This window comes from Cherax quadricarinatus, chromosome 65 (assembly GCF_038502225.1).
Source record: "Cherax quadricarinatus isolate ZL_2023a chromosome 65, ASM3850222v1, whole genome shotgun sequence".
Lineage (NCBI taxonomy): Eukaryota > Metazoa > Arthropoda > Malacostraca > Decapoda > Parastacidae > Cherax > Cherax quadricarinatus.
The window spans coordinates 13,866,341-13,889,722 of NC_091356.1; the positions used below are offsets into that span (position 1 = coordinate 13,866,341).

Below are 23,382 nucleotides of genomic sequence, written 5' to 3' on the forward strand. Positions count from 1 at the left end.
TACATCCTAGGCCTCTCTTATACTACACTTGCTTTCCATTTTGAATTTTTATTCACAAAAAGTAAAGAGTTACTGTTATGCATACTACTGTACTATTGTAATAATTGTGTAAATAGTGTCAGAACATTCATGAACGTGTATTAGACCAACCAGTTGGACATGTATTGGACAAGCGACGTGATTCGTGTCCTCTGGAACATTGGCAAAAATCAAATGTGTCCACTATTCTGAGCTTAATTTCATGACATGGAAAGCATATAAATCTATAGGGGAAGGAAGGCAGGGTAGGGGTCGTCCTCGAAAAGGTTGGAGAGAGGGGGTAAAGGAGGTTTTGTGGGCAAGGGGCTTGGACTTCCAGCAAGCGTGCGTGAGCGTGTTAGATAGGAGTGAATGGAGACAAATGGTACTTGGGACGTGACGATCTGTTGGAGTGTGAGCAGGGTAATATTTAGTGAAGGGATTCAGGGAAACCGGTTATTTTCATATAGTCAGACTTGACTCCTGGAAATGGGAAGTACAATGAATGCACTTTAAAGGAGGGGTTTGGGATATTGGCAGTTTGGAGGGATATGTTGTGTATCTTTATACGTATATGCTTCTAAACTGTTGTATTCTGAGCACCTCTGCAAAAACAGTGAATGTGTGAGTGAGGTGAAAGTGTTGAATGATGATAAAAGTATTTTCATTTTGGGGATTTTCTTTCTTTTTTGGGTCACCCTGCCTCGGTGGGAGACGGCCGACTTGTTGAAAAAAAAAAAAAAAACATGGCAAAGTCGTCATTTTAAACTAAATACATTTAGCTTTTTCCCATCATGCATGGCACGGGGCAGGATTTTTTTTTTTATATGGTACACACTCACTGCACAGACCCATTCTCTCATATCTAGGCCCAAATTTACCGTTCACTGTTTATCTGAGTGAGCTGAGCTCATCACATAGTATGCCAAAAACCTGAGCTCCAAGCTGTAGTACATACTACAGCATAGACCTTGGAAGGGATACCATGGGTGAAACTACAAATCTAGAAAATGTACAGAGAAATTTTACTGCCTGTATAAATTCCGTCAAACCCTTATTTTACCGGGAATCCCTAAAATTCCTCAAACTGTATTGCTCTGATCATAGACAAGAAAGATAAATCATAATACAGTGGACCCTCGCCTAGCAAACGCATCGCATAACGTTAAATTCGCCTAACGATACATTTTAACACTAACATTTTTGCCTCGGCTAACGCTAAAAAACTTGCCTTATGATATTCGTTTTTGGGTACCGATTAATATCGTTAGGTGAGGGGTCCACTGTATACACTTGAAAGATGTTGGAGAGACTGGTTTCAAATCAGTATGTACAGTGCTGGCAAAAATAAGCAGTCTGAATGAGCAAAAAATACTTTCAGTGAAAGGAACTGGTAAGTTAAGTTATTTTTTATTATCACACTGGCCGATTCCCACCAAGGCAGGGTGGCCCGAAAAAGAAAAACTTTCACCATCATTCACTCTATCACTGTCTTGCCAGAAGGGTGCTTTACACTACAGTTTTTAAACTGCAACATTAACACCCCTCCTTCAGAGTGCAGGCACTGTACTTCCCATCTCCAGGACTCAAGTCCAGCCTGCCGGTTTCCCTGAACCCCTTCATAAATGTTACTTTGCTCACACTCCAACAGCACGTCAAGTATTAATAACCATTTGTCTCCATTCACTCCTATCAAACACGCTCACGCACGCCTGCTGGAAGTCCAAGCCCCTCGCACACAAAACCTCCTTTACCCCCTCCCTCCAACCTTTCCTAGGCCGACCCCTACCCTGCCTTCCTTCCACTACAGACTGATACACTCTTGAAGTCATTCTGTTTCGCTCCATTCTCTCTACATGTCCGAACCACTTCAACAACCCTTCCTCAGCCCTCTGGACAACAGTTTTGGTAATCCCGCACCTCCTCCTAACTTCCAAACTACGAATTCTCTGCATTATATTCACACCACACATTGCCCTCAGACATGACATCTCCACTGCCTCCAGCCTTCTCCTCGCTGCAACATTCATCACCCATGCTTCACACCCATATAAGAGTGTTGGTAAAACTATACCCTCATACATTCCCCTCTTTGCCTCCAAGGACAAAGTTCTTTGTCTCCACAGACTCCTAAGTGCACCACTCACCCTTTTCCCCTCATCAATTCTATGATTCACCTCATTCTTCATAGACCCATCCGCTGACACATCCACTCCCAAATATCTGAATACATTCACTTCCTCCATACTCTCTCCCTCCAATCTGATATCCAATCTTTCATCACCTAATATTTTTGTTATCCTCATAACCTTACTCTTTCCTGTATTCACTTTTAATTTTCTTCTTTTGCACACCCTACCAAATTCATCCACCAATCTCTGCAACTTCTCTTCAGAATCTCCCAAGAGCAGTGTCATCAGCAAAGAGCAACTGTGACAACTCCCACTTTATGTGTGATTCTTTATCTTTTAACTCCACGCCTCTTGTCAAGACCCTCGCATTTACTTCTCTTACAACCCCATCTATAAATATATTAAACAACCACGGTGACATCACACATCCTTGTCTAAGGCCTACTTTTACTGGGAAATAATTTCCCTCTTTCCTATGTACTCTAACTTGAGCCTCACTATCCTCGTAAAAACTCTTCACTGCTTTCAGTAACCTACCTCCTACACCATACACCTGCAACATCTGCCACATTGCCCCCCTATCCACCCTGTCATACGCCGTTTCCAAATCCATAAGTTAAGTACACTGATATAACTCAATAAGCACCAAGGGATCAATATGTTTTAATGCCCTCCCATCAAATGCAGACCTGTATTACACTTGTACAAGGTGACTTCTCAAAAGAATTCTAATTATCCTCAAGGAGGAGTTTGACAAATATCTGAAGGAGACTCCTAATCAACTGGATTGTAGTATTCATGCTGGGCTTCCTGCAGTGAGCACATTCAGCCTGACTGATCAAACTGTCTACAGGGAAACCTGGTCTGGGACGGGGCAGCAGGCGTGATCATCTCGAGAACCATCTATAAGTTACTTACGAGCATTACATGTAAAACTGTCGTTGTTCTGTCTTTTCATAAACTAGGCATTTTGGGCCATGATTCCTCTCACTATCAACCCCTTGCTCTTACTGGAGTAGTCTGCAAGTTGCTGGAACATCTACTGAATAGATGTTTGGTGTGATATTTGGAGACACACAATTGTCTTCAAATTACAAAAATTTAATATTTCTTTACGTACCTCTAGATCACGCTTCACTTGACCAAGAGAACCCTCAACCTGTGACACTGATGTTAGAGACTCAAGAGATACCATGTCCTCTAAGGGCCTTGGTCTCTTGGTTGCAACTTCAGGAGCTGCTTCATCCTCTGCCGGTCGCTTTTCACTCCCCTTTGGAGTTGGTGATCTACTTGGACTTTTCTGTGATATTAATGGGGCTTCTGAAAAATAAAATTATCAAAGTCATTATTACTGTTTTCTTATTTCATGGAATAGTGTAACAATTTCAAAGAATGAATAGATAAGGAATGTATAATGAATGAATTAAAATAACTATTGTATTACAAAAAAAATTGCAAGACACGAGGAGATTAATAACATTATCAAGAGGAGCCTCACAACAGCCGGATGCCCAGCAGTAAGGGAGCCACCCCAACTATGCAGATCTGATGGCAGCCAGAAGCATCCAGATGGTGTCACCTTTCAAGCCTGGACAGACGATAAGCAGGTGGTGTGGGACTAAACATGTGCATCTACCTTGGCTGATACCTATCTCCAATACACCAGGAAGGAGGGACAGCCTCCAGCTTCAGGGAGTCCCAAAAATCTAGAAAATATGGAGAACTTGCCCATCATTATATGGTCACAGACCGGGCCATGGGGGCGTTGACCCCCGGAACTTTCTCCAGGTAAACTCCAGGTAATAGGCTCAGAGACCCTTGGCTCATGGGGAAAGAGTGCATCTAAGTTCCTTAAGGAGCTATGCAAAAGACTCATCAGGGTAACTAGGGATCCCAAGGCAGCTAGTTTTCTGTTCCAGCGACTCAGTGCAACTGTACAGAGAGGTAATGCTTGCTGTATTTTGGGCACACGCCCCAGCTCTGAGGAGCTGAATGAGATTTTCGCATTATAATCAGTGACAAACGTGTAAAAATGTGTACTAGACATGTATCTCTCACACCTCATGTACTGCATATGCCATCTTTGTATCAGCAATGTTTCCCTTAAATCTTCTGTACCATATTATGTAATAAAATATGCCTATTGGTAAAAAAGAATGAAAAGATGGGGTGGTAGGGGAAGTGGAATACATGTATTCAAATGGCTTCAGGAAGAAATCCAATATTCTTCCTTGAAACCTTCTTATCCATTTCTCTGAGGTTATGGGTTCCACAATTTGCACCAGAGGTGGACCCTATAATTAAAATAAAAAAAAATAAAAAAGTGTGTGTGTGTGTGTGTGTGTGTGTGTGTGTATGTGTGTGTGTATGTGTGTGTGTGTGTGTATGTGTGTGTGTGTGTATGTGTGTGTGTGTATGTGTGTGTGTACTCACCTATTTGTACTCACCTATTTGTGGTTGCAGGGGTCGAGTCCTAGCTCCTGGCCCCGCCTCTTCACCGGTTGCTACTAGGCCCTCTCTCTCCCCGCTCCATGAGCTTTATCAAACCTCGTCTTAAAACTGTGTATGGTTCCTGCCTCCACTACGTCATTTTCTAGGCTATTCCACTGCCTTACAACTCTATGACTGAAGAAATACTTCCTACTATCTCTCTGACTCATTTGTGTCTTCAACTTCCAATTGTGGCCTCTTGTTTCTGTGTCCCCTCCCTGGAACATCCTGTCTTTGTCCACCTTGTCTATTCCACGCAGTATTTTATATGTCGTTATCATGTCTCCCCTGACCCTCCTGTCCTCCAGTGTGGTCAGGCCGATTTCCCTTAATCTTTCTTCATAGGACATTCCCCTTAGCTCTGGAACTAACCTTGTCGCAAACCTTTGTACTTTCTCTAGTTTCTTGACGTGCTTTATCAAGTGCGGGTTCCAAACAGGTGCTGCATACTCCAGTATGGGCCTGACATACACGGTGTACAGTGTCTTGAATGATTCCTTACTAAGGTATCGGAATGCTGTTCTCAGGTTTGCCAGGCGCCCATATGCTGCAGCAGTTATCTGATTGATGTGTGCTTCCGGAGACATGCTCGGTGTTATACTCACCCCAAGATCTTTCTCCTTGAGTGAGGTTTGCAGTCTTTGGCCACCTAGCCTATACTCTGTCTGTGGTCTTCTGTGCCCCTCCCCCATCTTCATGACTTTGCATTTGGCAGGATTAAATTCGAGAAGCCATTTGCTGGACCAGGTGTCCAGTCTGTCCAGGTCTCTTTGAAGTCCTGCCTGGTCCTCATCAGATTTAATTCTCCTCATTAACTTCACATCATCTGCAAACAGGGACACTTCTGAGTCTAACCCTTCCGTCATGTAGTTCACATATACCAAAAATAGCACTGGTCCTAGGACCGACCCCTGTGGGACCCCGCTCGTCACAGGTGCCCACTGTGATACATCATTACATACCATGACTCATTGTTGCCTCCCTGTCAGGTATTCTCTGATCCATTGCAGTGCCCTTCCTGTTATATGCACCTGATGCTCTAGCTTCTGCACTAATCTCTTGTGAGGAACTGTGTCAAAGGCCTTCTTGCAGTCCAAGAAGATGCAATCAACCCACCCCTCTCTCTCTTGTCTTACTTCTGTTATTTTATCATAAAACTCCAGAAGGTTTGTGACACAGGATTTGCCTTCCGTGAATCCGTGCTGGTTGGCATTTATACTCCTGTTCCGTTCCAGGTGCTCCACCACTCTCCTCCTGATAATCTTCTCCATAATTTTGCATACTATACACGTCAATGACACAGGTCTATAGTTTAGTGCCTCTTTTCTGTCTCCTTTTTTAAAAATGGGAACTACATTTGCCGTCTTCCATACCTCAGGTAGTTGCCCAGTTTCCAGGGATGTGTTGAAGATTGTGGTAAGTGGCACGCACAACATATCTGCTCCCTCTCTAAGGACCCACGGGGAGATGTTGTCTGGTCCCATTGCCTTTGAGGTATCGATGTCCCTTAGCAGTTTCTTCACCTCCTCCTCATCTGTATGTATGTCGTCCAACACTTGTTGGTGTATTCCTTGCTGGTGTCCCCATCTGGTCTGTCCCCCCAGAGTCCTTCCTGTCTCTACTGTAAATACTTCCTTAAATCTCGTGTTGAGCTCCTCACATACCTCTTGATCATTTCTTGTGAGTTCTCCACCTTCTTTCCTCAGCCTTATCACCTGGTCCTTGACTGTTGTCTTCCTCCTAATGTGGCTATACAGCAGTTTCGGGTCAGATTTGACTTTCGATGCTATGTCGTTTTCATACTGTCGCTGGGCCTCCCTCCTTATCTGTGCATACTCACTTCTGGCTCTTCTACTAATCTCCTTGTTTTCCTGGGTCCTATGCCTCCTGTACCTTTTCCATTCTCTGTTGCACTTAAGTTTTTGCCTCCCTACACCTTCGGGTAAACCAAGGATTCGTTTTGGTCTTCCTATTATTTCCGTTTCCCTTGGGAACAAAACTTTCCTCTGCCTCCTTGCACTTTGTTGCCACATATTCCATCATCTCGTTTACTGATTTTCCTACCATTTCTCTGTCCCACTGAACCTCCTGCAGGAAGTTTCTCATACCTGTGTAGTCCCCCCTTTTATAGTTTGGCCTGTCCCCTTCAGTTCCTGTTACCTTCTCCACTTGTAACTCTACTATATAGTCAAAACTCAGAACCACATGATCGCTAGCTCCAAGGGGCCTCTCATAAGTGATGTCCTCAATGTCTGAACTGCTCAGGGTGAACACAAGATCCAGTCTTGCTGGCTCATCCTCCCCTCTCTCTCTGGTTGTGTCCCTGACATGTTGATGCATGAGGTTTTCAAGTACCACATCCATCATCTTGGCTCTCCATGTTTCGGGACCCCCATGTGGCTCCAGGTTTTCCCAGTCGATCTCCCTGTGGTTGAAATCGCCCATTACCAGTAACTTTGCTCTGCTCGAGTGAGCTCTTCTTGCCACCTCAGCCAGTGTGTCCACCATCACCCTGTTGTTTTCTTCGTACTCCTCTCTTGGCCTCCTGCAGTTCTGTGGTGGGTTATACATCACTCCAATGACTACTTTATGTTCTCCGGACTGAATTGTACCTACAATGTAGTCTCTTTCTCCAATCATGTCCATGCCTTCCATTTCCTCAAATCCCCATCGGTGTTTTATGAGCAGTGCAACCCCTCCTCCCCCTCTACTCCTTCTATCTTTCCTCAGGATCTGATATCCTGTTGGGAAGATTGTGTCTGTTATTGTCTCAGCGAGTTTTGTTTCTGTGACTGCTATGATGTCTGGGGATTTTTCACTGATTCTTTCATTCCACTCCTCATGTTTATTCATTATTCCATCCGCGTTTGTGTACCAAACCTTTAGTTTCTTTTCTATCATTGTGGTCATGCAAGAATATTGGGGTTGGGGGAGCGAGAGCCTTGGTGGGGGCCTATATGGGGCTGTGGTGTAGGTGGGGTTTGTGTTGATGGGGGTGGGGTCAGAATGCCCATAAGGGACAGCTGTTGGGGTGAGGTTTGTGATATGGGGATTGGTGGCAGAGGGAACAGTGAGTGGGTTGTAGTATAGGTTGCTCAGTTGCGTTGGGAATGTCGCGGGTGGAGTCTTTTGGTGGGAGATTCTGTGGGGTGTGTTTGCCCTTCCTCCTGTGTCTGGGTCCTGCTCATTTTCATTGCTTCTCGTTCCTCCTTGCGTCTCTGTACCCTCTCTTTCAGTGTAGTCCTTTCTTCTTGTGTTCTGTCGCGGTCGAGGTATACTCTCTGGTACCCCTCTTTGTCCCTCAGTCTTGCTTTCTCTTGCAGAATCCTGGTTCGAACTGATTCTTCCTTGAAAGTTACTCTGACAGGCCGTATCCTTCCACTCGCAAACCACCCAATTCTCTGAAAATTTGTCACCTGGGTCATATTGCCCTCCCCTATTGTTTTCATGATGCCTTCAATCATTTTTTTCTCCTCCTGTTTTATTTCTTCAAAGTTGGCCCCCTTGGCTTCTTGGAGCCCGTACACAAAAACTGACCTCGCCCTTTCCTCCTCCCACTGAGTCTCCATCTGCGTCCTCTGAGGCATTTTATTTCCTTCCATTGACATGTTCTTGCCTTCAGTCCCTGTCATATCTGAAACTTCTATTCTCAGTGGACTGTCTTTCCTGACCAGCTGTCCCTTGCTACTGCAGTTGGCTGTTAGAATCTCTGCATATAGCATACCTTCATTGTCTTCGGACCTGTCGTTTGATCTTAGTGTGCTCGTCGTCTTTTCCCTGGCCCCACGTGGGTCTGATAGAGCCTTCATGTTCGGCATGTCTCCGTTGTTGCTTACCATCCCCTTGTCTGCACCTGACTTTGAATTTCCTGATGTCACACCTGAATTGTCATTTGTCTCTCTAATCTGTTTCAGGCTTTGCAGTTTCTCTTCTAAGCACTGTATCCTAGCTTCTGCTGCTAAGACCTGTACTTCCCACTTCCTGCACTCTTCAGCTATCCGCTCCTCCATTTTCTTACCAAGCTCTACTATCTTCCTTCCCCACTCTTCCTCCCTTTTTTGGAGCTCTAGCTCCCAGTCTTTCCTCCCTGGTTCGTCCACCAGATCTCTGGGTTTCCGTCCTCTAAGGCCACCCATTTTTTTTTTTTTTTACTTTTTATTACCACAGACAGAAGGCTAGAGGAGGGAGAGGGTGTGGGGGAGAGAGAGAGAGGGTAGAAAGAGGGAGAGAGAGGAGAGAGAAAGGGTAGAAAGAGGGAGAGAGAGGAGAGAGTATGGGGATGAGGGATAAGACCAAGGGGGAGGGAGAGAAATGTGAGGGGGGAGAGAAAGGGTAGAGAGAGGGAGAAAGAGAGGGAGAGGGAGAGGGAGAGAAAGAGAGAGAGAGGGAGAAAGGAGGGAAGAAGGCTATGAGAGAGAGAAACGCGAGGGAGGGAAAAGGTAAGAGGTCTGTGGGGGAGGCAGTCAAATTCCAAGGATCAGCTGTGTGTACTCACCTAGTTGTGGTTTCAGGGGTCGAGACCCAGCTCCTGGCCCCGAGTGTGTATGTGTGTGCGCACGTGTGTGTGTATGTGTGAGCATGTCAGTTGTTTATATGTCCCAGAAATACAATTCACTTCTGTGTATCCGTAATACTAATGAGATACCATTAACACTGAGTGTGTGTGTGTGTGTGTTTATATATTTTGCCAAAAAATTTTGAAAGTCGGATGTCATGAAAGTCACGGCCGCCAGAACGCAGGAGTTCACTGTAATTGGATTTACGCCATTTCTTATGGGAAATGTTGCTTCAGTTTTCGTACAATTCGGTTTTCGTCAGACTTTCTCAAACAGATTAATCATGAAAACCGAGGATCCACTATATACAGTGGACCCCCGCATACCGATGGCACCACATAGCGATTAATCCGCATACCGCTTGCTTTAATCGCAAAAATTTTGCCTCGCATACCACTTAAAAACCCGCTCACCGATTTTCGTCCGAGACGCGTCCAATGTGCGCCCTCAGCCAGCCTCACATGTGCCGCCCGTGCCATTGTTTACCAGCCAGCCTCAGCAGTAACATTCAAGCATACAATCGGAATATTTCGTATTATTACAGTGTTTTCGGTGCTGTTTCTGGAAAATAAGTGACCATGGGCCCCAAGAAAGCTTCTAGTGCTAACCCTACACCAATAAGGGTGAGAATTCCAATAGAAATGAAGAAAGAGATCATTGATAAGTATGAAAGTGGAGTGCGTATCGCCGACCTGGTCAGGAGCACAGATCCAATTCCCTAAATCAAGAGCCCCTCACCAACATCAAGGAACCTTCCTTGAGGGGAGAGATCATTTACAGCCCACACAGAGCCAATAAAGCATTTAAATTACTGGAGTGGAAGAGATAGAGGTACGTGATAATATATACCAGGAAAGTACTTGAGGGTCTGATCCCAAATCTGCACACTGCCATAACATACTGGAGTGAGAGATATGGGAGGAAGTGCAAAATAAACCCAGTGAAAAGCAAGGGTGCGGTGGGCACAATAAGGGTACCTGGCTCCAGACTATTCCAACATCTTGCCAAAAATATCAGAAACCCTGCTGGGACAAGTGGAGTAGAAAATCTCTCAGAACTCATCAAAGGCAAAAAAGTTTAAGTCTTATACTCTTACCATTATTATGTTTAAGGGAAGCAGTAAGCTGGTAGGGATCATACAGCGCCTGAAGAATGAGAAGCAATCACGCTCAACCCAACGAAAAGAAAGAAAAATCCAATTCCTTGGATCAAATGCCCTTTTCGTCATTATGGAACCTCAACTAAAATGGGAATACTTGTTCCTGTTTCAGTATTTGGAGAGAATCATTGTTTCTTTCCCAATACCTGCCCTGATATGAGCAACATTTCCTTCGAGGAAGACTAGGAAGAGGGGCTGAATATAGTATCTACATTGGCGCTTATATAAATCAACAAAATTATATTCACTTAAACTAGTACTGCACCATGTTTATTTGGTTCGTAACCCTTCCAGATTTTGAAACAAGGTAGTCTATACTATATACAGATAATCTACATATATACTGTCTGTATATTTCAACGTGCAGCTGAAGTATCCGTTGAAGAGGACCTCAGCTTGACGTTGAAATATACAGACCACCAATCTTCCACGCTTTTATTATAACTTACCTCCTTTGGAGTTTTCATCAGCCGATTCCTCTGTCCCCCTTTCATTTCCCTCGCTAATCACTAACTTATCTTCATCATCTTCACTAGAATCTTTCTCATCTTCACTACCCTCAACATCCACCTGAGGTTCCTCTGTTTCTTCCACTTCCATCTTATTGTCTCTTTCTTCTTCACTGTCATTTGTTCGACTCGACTCATCAAGTGCCTCTTTACTTTCACTGTCTTTAGTTTGTATTTCCCCATTGGTCAAGATACTAGCAGCAGCAGCAGCAGTAGCAGCTTGGTGCTGAGGGGACAGTTTAGTGTGGTTATCGTTAATGTCTTGTTCTTCCCCTCCACCACCATCACCGCCCCCACATCCCGTTTTCTTCGATTTAGAGGCCTCGTCCACGCACACGTCCGGATCCCTGGTTGAGTCCATGGCTCCGGCCGCACACTCATCCGGGATCATACTGTGCAACCCTGCAATACACAACACAGTGTTAATATTATCTTAATATTTAGTGTTCGTACACACAAAACACTATCTTATTAATATTAAAATTTGTAACTCGGTTGGTGGTGTTCTCAGCTCACAACTGGGGTTTAGCGCTTAGTTGTGATTATAATTATCAGCTCACAACTGAGGGACCGGGGATCGCTCCCCAGCACATGTACTCATCTATATGTGGTTGCAAGAGTAGAGTCTCAGCTCTTGGCAAGGCCTCCTCGCCAGCCGCTACTGGGTTCACCTGGCTTCGAGAACCTTTACGCACCTCTTAATGATTTGTATTATCTTGCCTCTACCACTCAACTGTCCAGGTCGTTCCACTTTCTGATTACTCTAACACTGAAGAAGCATCCTGTGATTCATCTATGTTTCCAACTCCCATCTGTGCCCTTGTGTTCCTGTTTCCCGCCTTTTGAATCCACCCCTGTCCATCCTATCAATTCCTCTCATAGTTACATCCCTAGTCTTTCCTCTAATGTCATCAGGTTTAGCACTCTTAACCTCCCCTCACAGGACATCCCACTTAGCTCCGGGATTACTCTCCTTGCAAAACCTCTGCACTTTCTTCAATGTCTTGACATGCATGACAAGGTGTGGATCCCATACTAATGCTGTGTATTCTAATATTAACCTAACGTAATTGTATTCTAATTATATTAATGTCTGTTATTTATAAACACACAAAAACCATTCTATTAATAAAATCTTAATGTATATTAATCACACAATCTCCAGTTTATAAACAGCAACTTAATAATAATAGCTAAAAAATTCAAGAATGAAGATTTAAAATTTATGCAATTTTCAAATTATATATATATATATATATATATATATATATATATATATATATATATATATATATATATATATATATATATATATATAAAATATATATATATAGAATATACGGAGATCCGAACCGTGGTCCTGAATAGTATGTCAGTGGCCACCACCTGAGACCCTACTGTCCCTTCCCACAGTTCCAGAAGCTTTCATAGTACATATATTCTCATACCTCACTTGGCCATAGTGCTCAGTGAATCTTGGCATACACGTTTCACTCTAGGTGAGCAAAATGTATACCTTAAGACGTTTACAGGGGTCATCACCCCCGCCGCTCGATCCCAGACCTGACCTCCCTGTTGCTGGCCTCATCAAAAACTGTTGATAACAAGTTGCAAGCAGCCTAACATATGCACTACAGCCCGGCTGATCAGGAACTGATTTGTTACATGTCTTTCTCATAACATTTTATTACTTCCTATTTACTTGTTGGTTCCGGGAGGTTATCGCCTGTGACTCGGAAGGGACCAAGCCTCCTGCCTCCTGCCTCCTGCTTGATAGCCTCATCACGCAGGTTACACTATATAAATCCAGACATTTATCATTTAATTATTAAATTTAGAGAGAGGCGCTCAACCCATAGGCGTCATACAGCGCCTGAGGAATGAAATGCAATCTGGCTCGATCCAAGGAAGTGGAAGGCTAGTCCAATTCCTTGGATCAAGAGCCCTTCACCAGCATCAAGATGTTTCCTTTAAGGGGGATTAAAAGAAAAAAATAATTTTACCAATTAGGAATAATTATATTTATTTCTGCCGCATATGCTTTTACTCGTGATTCACCTGTGACAAGCTTAAGAGGCTTTCCTATAGGAAAATTAGACAACAAGGGACAGTTAGTATATAAGTCAGAGTTGATCATATGCACTGAGTAACTAATACCAGGAATGATGTGGTCGAACCTCTAGCAGTTAAAATTGAAAATATAAATATATATACCTTTGATATACCTTTGCAAAGTTTCGAGAGTTTATCTGCTCTCTGAGCCCGGCCACGGGTCAGGCTCGTCTGGTGCTTGCCTGGTCAACCAGGCTGCTGCTGCTGCTGGAGGCCCGCTGCCCCACATATCCATCACAGCCTGGTTGATCTGGCACCTGGTGAAGATACTTGTCCAGTTTCCTCTTGAAGGCTTCTACACTGGTTCCAGCAGTGTTTCTGATATCTTCTGGTAAGATGTTGAATAGTCTGGAACCCCGGATGTTGACACAGTGTTCCCTTATTGTCCCCACCGCACCCCTGCTCTTCACTGGGTTTATTTTATACTTCCTCCCATATCTCTCACTCCAGTATGTTATGGCAGTGTGCAGATTTGGGACCAGGCCTTCGAGTACCTTCCAGGTAAACCATACCCCCGGCTGGGATTGAACCCGCGGTCATAGAGTCTCAAAACTCCAGCCCGTCGCGGTGACCACTAGACCAGCTAGCCACAATAAGATTCATCCAACTAGGTATATTTCTACACCATAGGAAAGTTAGCACAGGCACCTCTGTGACCACAAATGCAAGTTTTTACAGACGAATCTCCAGCTAGCGTGGCCGTGACGAACTCTAGCTCAAGTCCCTTCACTGCCGTCAACATGACTTAAGAAATCGTAATGACACGATTGCAAATAAACCATACCCCCGGCTGGGATTGAACCCGCGGTCATAGAGTCTAGCTGGTCTAGTGGTCAGCGCGACGGGCTGGAGTTTTGAGACTCTATGACCGCGGGTTCAATCCCAGCCGGGGGTATGGTTTATTTGCAATCGTGTCATTACGATTTCTTAAGTCACCTTCCAGGTATATATTATCATGTACCTCTCTCTCCTCCGCTCCATTGAATACATGTTCAAGACTTGCAGGCGTTCCCAGTAGTTTAGGTGCTTTACAGGCTCAACGTGAGCCTGTAACAGCATATAAACCACCAGATGCAACTTCAGAGAAGTTTGAAGACCAGCTATTGAAAACTGAGCATTGTCTTGAAACATCTATCAAACCCAGCCGAAATATACTACTGCATGAAGACGTCAATTTAAGACACCAAAAATGGAAGAATGCAGAAAAGACTGTGATAGAAATAATCCCAGGTACTTTCCAACAACCGAACTACTAAGACTGACAAATTCGCATTATGCAAGTAAATAGAACCAACTAGATTGTAAAATATCTTAGACCTTATCACTAATAATGAAGACCTGATTCGGAACATTATAGCGTCAAAGACAGCAACTTAAGCCACAACCTATTATAAGTTTAGACATGTATACCCACTGGTCATGATCAGCAAAACACTCATTTAAGAAGAAATGTTCAACAAATTTAACTTTAACAACAATGCATCAACTGGGAGTTGATAAATAGTGAGATTGCTGCAATATGCTGAAAGACAATATGGCAGACGATAACCTAAACCAATATAGCAAGAGGATGAGTTCAGTGGCCAACAGAGGTTTGCTCCAGACACATACAGTTGAAAAGTAAAAGGTGTAGGTTGGAAAGGGAGAGGCGTACCTTGTACAAGCAAAGACGACGTAAAGAGCTCCTCATGGGCACCAGACTCTGAAGAACGAAAAGTAACACTGGATAAATTATTAGAAAGGGTTGAGCTCAAATTAAATACATTATACAGAGTCCTGGAGACAGAGGAAGCTAAAAGATGTAAGTGAAATTAACAGAAATCCAAAATACTTCTCGTGTGCAAAATTCAGATCAAAAACATTTAATATTGGGGCTTCGATAAAAGGAGATAGGACATACACTGATGACAAAAAATAAATGTAATAATGTTGGTAGAATTACCGACAATATGCACTTGTGTCCTTTTACTTTACAAAAAAGAAATGGTTGAAATACTTAAGTCTAAGTACGACTCAGTGTTCAGTAAGCCACTAACTGACCCAAACATTGACAACCCATATGAGTTCATCATGAATAAGACCTCTCCCTCATCTGATATAATACTAACTCCACTTGGCTTTGAAGAAACCATTAATTACACGCCCATGCACTCTGCCCCAGGCTAACGATTACTAATCACCTGGAATCGCAGCATATGCAAAACACAGGTCAACATGGGTTCAGAACAGGTTGCTTCTGCTTTACGCAATTCTTGGACAACTCTGACATGATCTTGGATGCATATGAAAGCAAGTAAAATAGCATATGAATTATACACTAGAATACTGTTGTGTACTGACTGCCTCCTTCAAGGCAAGCGACACTGCTGAGCTGGAAAATGTAAAATGTAGAGACAGAGAACCCTCACAGCTCGTATAAACTCAAGTCAAGTACCTAAAATGCTGGGAACGCTTGAAGTCCCTACAACTGTAATCCTCAGAACGTAGGCGAGAAAGATACATCACAATTTATACCCGGAAGATACTAGAGGGATTGGTCCCAAACCTGCGTACTGAAATTACTACCTGTGAACACAAGAGGCTTGGCAGACTGTGCAGGATACACCTCCAATGAAAAGCGCGGGGAACGGTAACTACAAGAGAACACCCTCCTTTCATCCATAAGGGAAATTACCAACAAACTCTTAGCTGTCTTAAAGAAGGAACTCGACAGGTTCCTCAACAACAATTCCTGTTCAGCTGAGTTGTGATGCTTACGCTGGACTGTGGGCGGCGGGCACTAATAGTTTGATCGATCAGACCAGCAACCAGGCCTGGTCTGGGGCCGGGCCGAAGGGGTGGTGACCTCCGGAAGTGACTCCAGGTAAACTCCGACCCTCTCTCTTAAAGAATAAAAAGGCATAATACCGTCCAAAACGTCGTAATAAGTTTCCTATGTGCGGATTATTTGTGCCGTGTATCCTCAACTCTTAAACTGCCTAGTCAACCTGGCTGTTGCTTGTAGATGACTGGTTCACAGAACCGACACGTTGATAAATTAGACACATGTGCAACTCTTGGGTATGTGATCAATGGTTTGAAAAACCATGATGCTGCAGCATCATGGGATCTTGTTACAAAGAATTCTTCAACACTTGTTCAACCTTTGGACGAAGACCTACTTCGACTAGTGGTTGGTACCACTATGACCCCGCCTCCGCCTGCTTCACCTCACCTCACTACAGTATATAAGCCACGTCTACGGCCCTATGCTGTACATTCTACAAGATTGATGGACTGAACACATCGACTCAAGGTTGAGGAACTGATTACCTCATACTCCTCCTCTCCTTACGCCTTCCTCTTTGTATTGGACTGATGAAGCCACTGTGTGGCGAAACGTTTCCTGAATAAAGATTCTCATATGCTGCATAAGTGTCTCAATCTTCAACTCTTGGGTATCTTTATTAAGGAAACGTTTCGCCACGCTGTTGCTGTTGGTGGCTCGCTGAAGCCTTGACGTCAAGAGGAAATATCATCGCCATTTAAAAAAAAAATGTGACGGGCTTAACGAAACGTTCAGTCTTCGTTTATAATTTGTGAATTGTTCCTGCCATGACTTATTCAATAATAAATAATGACTGTATGACCGATATGACGTTTTCCAGGGCATAGTTCTAGCTGCTCAGACAGCTTATGTTCCAAATAGGGAAATCAGATCAAGCAAAATTGATCCTAAATGAATGAACAATAGATTAAAACATCTCACTGGTCAAAAGAGAGGCATATATAGGCAAATCAAAAGAGGAGAGGTGCAGTTAAGAAATCAATATATTCAGTTAGAGAAATAAAAATGGGAATAAGAAAAGCAAAAAGAGATTATGAGGTTAAAGTTGCAAGAGAATCGAAGACTAACCCAAAAGGATTCTTTCAAGTATACAGAAGTAAGATCAGGGACAAGATAGGCCCACTCAAAAGTTACTCGGGTCAGCTCACAGACAGTGATAAGAAAATGTGTAGAATTTTTAACACATACTTCCTCTCAGTTTTTACTCAGGAAGATACTAACGATATTCCAGAAATAATAAATTATGTAGAACAGGACGATAATAAACTGTGCACGATTAGGGTCACAAGTGACATGGTCCTTAGGCAAATAGATAAATTAAACCCTAACAAATCCCCAGGCCCTGATGAACTGTATGCAAGGGTTCTAAAGGAATGTAAAGAGGAGGTTAGCACACCTTTGGCTAATCTTTTCAACATATCACTACAAACTGGCATGGTGCCAGATAAGTGGAAAATGGCAAATATGATACCTATTTTCAAAGAAGGTGACAGGTCCTTACCTTCGAACTATAGACCAATAAGCCAGAGAAGACACTGCCGAGAAGAGATACATAGTCCTTCCCACCAACTCCATTGCCAAACATGTTTCCAACATCTTTGCCAAAACATCATTCCAAGTATCTACCTCCACAACCACGACCATCAAGGACATCACCAGTAGTAGGCAGGACAAGCCTCCATCCTCTGCAGGGGTATACATAATCCCTTGTAATGACTGCAACAAGTTATACGTGGGCGAAACATCAAGGGACCTCCAAACACGTATTTCAGAACACCAATACGCAAGCAGGTCTGACGACACAAGGAATGCCTGCGTACAACACCGTAATTCACACAACCACTTGATAAACTACAGAAACTCAAGACTTATCGCCACAGAAGACAACACTCAATACCGAAGAATCCTGGAATCATCACTTATTTCTATATCCGACAACTTCAACCAGAATAGTGGCTTCTATAACATAGCTGAACCACTTGCCAAGAAACTTCTTCATCGCTATCCCACATAAGAACACTGTAGAAGGTCTGCTCACAAACTTATCCAATCTCCTTTCCAAGCTACCCAAGTTTTTAGACTCTATAACCCCACTCGGTACATCATCAGATGCAGCATTCTTCACCTGACCTCAGCCGGACTATAAATACTCGCGTTCCTTCCACCCCAGGTAGTTCTGTTTGTGACTTGAAAAAGCCCACTGTGTGGGCGAAACGTAGTCAATAAAGGATCACATTATACTGCATTTGTGTTTATATTGCCATTGTGTCGGTATTTTATACCATTTATTTCCAAGCCTAACCTCCATAGTGGGAAAATTTATGGAATCAATAATTGCCGAGGCAGTTCGTAGCCACCTTGAAAAGCATAAATTAATCAACGAATCTCAGCATGGTTTTACAAAGGGGCGTTCCTGCCTTACGAATTTATTAACTTTTTCACTAAGGTATTTGAGGAGGTAGATCATGGTAATGAATATGATATTGTGTATATGGACTTCAGTAAGGCTTTTGACAGGGTCCCACATCAGAGACTATTGAGGGAAATTAAGGCACATGGAATAGGAGGAGACATTTTTTCCTGGATAGATGCATGGTTGACAAATAGGCAGCAGAGAGTTTGCATAAATGGGGAGAAATCAGAGTGGGGAAGCGTCACAAGCGGTGTTCCACAGGGGTCAGTGTTGGGTCCCCTGTTGTTCACAATCTACATAAACGACATTGATGAGGGCATAAAGAGCGACATAAGCAAGTTTGCCGATGACACCAAAATAGGCCGTCGAATTCATTCTGACGAGGACACTAGAGCACTACAGGAAGATTTGAGTAGACTGATGCAGTGGTCGGAGAAGTGGCAGATGCAGTTTAATATAGACAAATGCCAAGTTCTAAATGTTGGACAGGAAAATAACCATGCCACATATAAACTACATAATGTCGATCTTAATATTACGGATTGCGAAAAAGATTTAGGAGTTCTGGTTAGCAGTAATCTGAAACAAAGACAACAGTGCATAAGTGTTCGCAATAAAGCTAACAGAATCCTTGGCTTCATATCAAGAAGCATAAATAACTGAAGTCCTCAGGTTGTTCTTCAACTTTATATATCCTTGGTTAGACCTCATTTAGATTATGCTGCACAGTTTTGGTTACCGTATTACAGAATGGATATAAATGCTCTGGAAAACATACAAAGGAGGATGACAAAGTTGATCCCATGTATCAGAAATCTTCCCTATGAGGATAGACTAAGGGCCCTGAATCTGCACTCTCTAGAAAGGCGTAGAATTAGGGGGGATATGATTGAGGTGTATAAATGGAAGACAGGAATAAATAAAGGGGATGTAAATAACGTGCTGAAAATATCTAGCCTAGACAGGACTCGTAGCAATGGTTTTAAGTTGAAAAAATTCCGATTCAGGAAGGATATAGGAAAGCACTGGTTTGGTAATAGAGTTGTGGATGAGTGGAACAAACTCCCAAATACAGTTATTGAGGCTAAAACGTTGTGTAGTTTTAAAAATAGGTTAGATAAATACATGAGTGGGTGTGAGTTGGACCTGATTAGCTTGTGCTACTAGGTCAGTTGCCGTGTTCCTTCCTTAAGTGAATGTGACCTTACCTGACCGGTAGGAGACTTGGCTCTGCCTCGTATGGGCCAGTAGGCCTGCTGCAGTGTTCCTTCTTTCTTATGTTATGTTCTTATATACTGTACAATACACCGACCGGTGTATTTTGTGTATATACAGTATGGTATTGAATTAGAAGCATTTTTAATGTTGGTGTACTGGTATTTTTGGCTCGAATGACATTCCCCATTCCCCGAAAAAATATATAAGGCCACCATTATTATTAATACATAATAATAATAATAATAATAATAATAATATTAATAAATAATGAGCTGTTCACCTGATTTCATATCCGTATCTTGAACAGTCATTACCACGGGTAGAGGCAGCTTCTTAATTAATGCCATTGCTGAAGGCTGCCTGGGACTAGGCTGTGTCCGACTGATAATCTTATCCTGTAATCTATTCACCTGCACTAGTTTCTGCTTATTTACACGCAATTTCTTCTGCACTGATTCTGCATTTTCATTTCTAACCAAGTAGTTGCTCTTTATCAATTCACATAGTGTTTTAGAGCGCTGTTTTACATCCTCAGAAGTGTCATAAAAGCCTTCAAAGTCAGCATCAGATGGATCATTACTAACTTTGTTAGAAGGCGCATCAGTACATTTATCAACCAGTTCCTTGTCACTTTCCTCACTTTCTCCAGCACTTTCTTTTCTAACAAAATTAATGAACTCTGCATCTGTCATTGTATCATGCTTAGCAAGATCTCTATCATACCTAAGTCAGTCTTTAATGTCCTTCTCATTGATATTAGAAGTCGCTTCACATTAGTTTTTGACATTTTTTCTTTACATTCTCCACAGAATTAACCTGTAAAGCTTCAGTGGCAGCGTCACTCGATTCACCGTCGGTACTGGTCTTGCCATCTGGCTATAAATGCCAAGCATTTTTCAGTGTAGATGTAACATCACGCCATGATTCTGCAATGTAAAAGAGTGCACGTTTAGTGGTAAATTGTCTCGGAAATGTTTCACATTTAAGACTTGCAATAAACTTTGAAAAGTCATTTGCTACTCAGTTGCAATAACCGACTTTCAAACTGTTTAATATTCCCTGAAATATGGGATGTATCAAGGACTAGTGGAATATATGTTGCAAAAACATTATGTGAAACATTTGTTCCTTAGGTTGGTGAGCAGAGGTTTTATCTAGCAGCAGGATAATCTTGCAGTCTTCAGGAAGCCCGGCTTCCTTGCAATGCTCCCAGGCTTCAAACACTAAATATATGTCCATTCCATTTGCACAAGTCAACATGCTAACTCTCTTCTTACAATTTTTTATACCAGGCAGAGGTGGTTCATGGCTAAAAGGTACAGTATTTTTCAAAATACTTCTCCAGAATAAGCATGCCTCCCGGCATAACAATTTTGCTTGGTAGATAAATCATGTTGTCATCAAATTATCAAATTTATTCAAATAATTATATACATCATCATCATCATCATCATCTGCAGATGTTAATTTGCCAGATGACTTAAGATGAATACCATGTCTTTTAAATCTTTTCAGACAATCATAGTTATATTAAAATAAATTTCAACCTGCAGTTCTTTAAGAAAACGCCTGCCTTTTCTATCAAAATTATCCGGGTAAGTAGCACATTTTCACGCTGATGCTGCAGGAACTCAATCATTGATACAGAACTCTGTCAAGGTTTTGGCTAGCTGGTCCTCATAGGGTCGTAAATATTTCCCGGGGAATTAAACGCAATCACTTCAGCATACAATTTGAAAATTTTGTCTCACTGCTGTTTCATTTTAAATACATTGGTTTTCCAGCAGTGTAGTGCGCCATGAACTTTTTCACACTTGGTCAACTCTCCAGTTTCCTGAGTAACTCTACTTTTTGCTTATTTAATACAAGAAACTTTTTCCGTTTCACTTTATTACCAGGTTCGGCTAAAACAGTACCTGGTAGAGTTGTTATATAATATTGATTCTTAACGTGTTCACAGGTTTACATGTTCTATACTTGTGTCCCTCTGCTAAGTCAAATTAACATGCACAGTAAATATAGAATTACTACCCTGAGTACACATAATAGTGTACTATTTCCAAAGAAGAAAAATATATATACTAAAGCTAGACACTTACTATAAACAAGTTGGGCTGGCGTGGTCAGCCGGGAGAAGGTAATAAGTTAGTTCACTTTGTTAGCTCACTCAACTCACACATTGTGGTCCGTGGTTCGATCCCCTTCGATATACCTTAGAAGAGTTTCGAGAGTTTCACTTTTCTCGGAGCCAGGCTCGTCTGGTGTTTGCCTGGTCAACCAGGCTGTTGCTGCTGGAGGCCCGCTGCCGAGTGGAAACATTAGGACTTGTTTCCTTAAGACCCTGCTGTCCATGTTAGTGGACTGGTGTGGGTCGCATCTCGGGACAAAATTGGCCTAATTTACCCGAAATATTCTGCATAACAAGGGGCTTTCTATATAGTAGTATGTCATTGATGTCTGCTAGGTCTGTATACCTTGTACATGTACTTGTAGTAAATAAAGATTATTATTATTATTATTATTATTATTATTATTATTATTATTATTATTATTATTATTATTATTATTATTATTATTAATTGTGTACATTCATAAATACAGAGCTCTAGGCACGTCTCCCCTCAAATCCTTTTTAATTAAAACTGAATCGTATTTTCCCTTTAATTTTTACATAGATACAGACAATATCTTTGTTTAATAATAGAGAGCTGCGGTAATAATAATCAGAGTATCACAATTTATTAACAAAGAAACTGTAGTTCTATTATATAACATAAATGGTAAAAATGTGTATTCACTGCAGTGGGCGTGCATGTTATGTCATACCTTTAGTACTGTAGAGGCATACACATTTGTCGTACCAGTAAGTGCCACTACACACAAACAGTGTAAGCATACAACGGCAGCAAATGCTAATTTAACAAATACAGCCATTTTAGCCATATTTACTTTGGGATCCCAATGATTTAGTTCATATTACACATGTATATCATATTCATGTGTGCACTTTACAAAAATATTACAGGTAATAGAAAAAAAACATGAATGCGCAGAACCGTCAAAAATATATTTAAAAATCTAAGTTGACATAAAGGACAACATGAGGACTTACCTGAGCAAAGGCAAGATGTTCTGACACAGACACAAAACGTTCACAAAAATGAAACACTAGTGAAGACAAACGAGGAAGCATCCTGTAGCTTGCTCCGCCATAATGAATGTACACCCAAGCGTGCATCTTTTACTGCATATACACTAAGAGTTTAATCAACATTTTAGGAATTACAGTGTTCCTGGTGTTAGTGCAGAGATGATCTGCCATCTTAACGACCCACCTGAAGAGTCTAGGCTTTCAAAAACAAGGGAGTAACAAAGCGCACCACAACCCACGTCCTGTCTACTGGCTCCCAGCACGGAAACTCAGGCAACTACCCAGTCCTGGATAATAGTTCAAGGTCACACTAGCCTGGGGCTTTGACTTAGGGAGGAAGGGCCGGCTATACCCGGCTCGCCTAACATTACTCAGCACTGTGTTGTTCACCCATCTCACTCCCCTCCCAGAATACCACAATATTAGTCACAACTTCATGGTATTTCCTAGAATACCTTACTGTGTGGGAAGTTGGGAACAATAGGCTACATACACCGAGAGGTGTGTAATTCCGTGTATATAAACCAAGGTGTGTATTTCTCAGTGTATATACACTGAGAATTTACCCTTATTTTCGAGATTCAAGTACCCTTTATATTAGGGTACATGTGAAATGTTTCCATAATGGCAGACGTGCAGTCGATAGGCGTTAACTACTACACTTATAATGAATAATGCACATCTTTATTATCCAAACGTTTCTCCAGCACAATAAGCAAATTCGCCTTTATTTGAAGAAGCTTGTTGAGCAGGCGAAACGTTTCGGCAATAAAGACACCCAAGAGCTGTACATATCT

At 42.3% G+C, this 23,382-nt stretch overlaps 1 protein-coding gene across 7 annotated transcripts in view; it reads right to left on the reverse strand.

Annotated features, from left to right (window-relative positions):
- LOC128700546 (protein hsr-9) overlaps window positions 1–23,382 on the reverse strand; it is a 331,945-nt gene that overhangs the window by 92,088 nt on the left and 216,475 nt on the right. For 4 of the 7 annotated variants that reach the window (XM_053793809.2, XM_070098961.1, XM_070098962.1 and 1 more), the window contains 3 exons: window positions 19,715–20,360; window positions 10,805–11,266; window positions 3,271–3,470 (listed from right to left, as the gene is read on the reverse strand). In XM_053793809.2, coding sequence (XP_053649784.1) covers window positions 3,271–3,470; window positions 10,805–11,266; window positions 19,715–20,126 — 1,074 coding nt within the window. In that variant the 5' untranslated portion in view covers window positions 20,127–20,360. Of the gene's footprint in view, window positions 1–3,270; window positions 3,471–10,804; window positions 11,267–19,714; window positions 20,361–22,546; window positions 22,803–23,382 lie in introns of those variants that run through there. The other 3 variants (XM_053793808.2, XM_053793807.2, XM_070098964.1) reach the window with 2 other exon arrangements.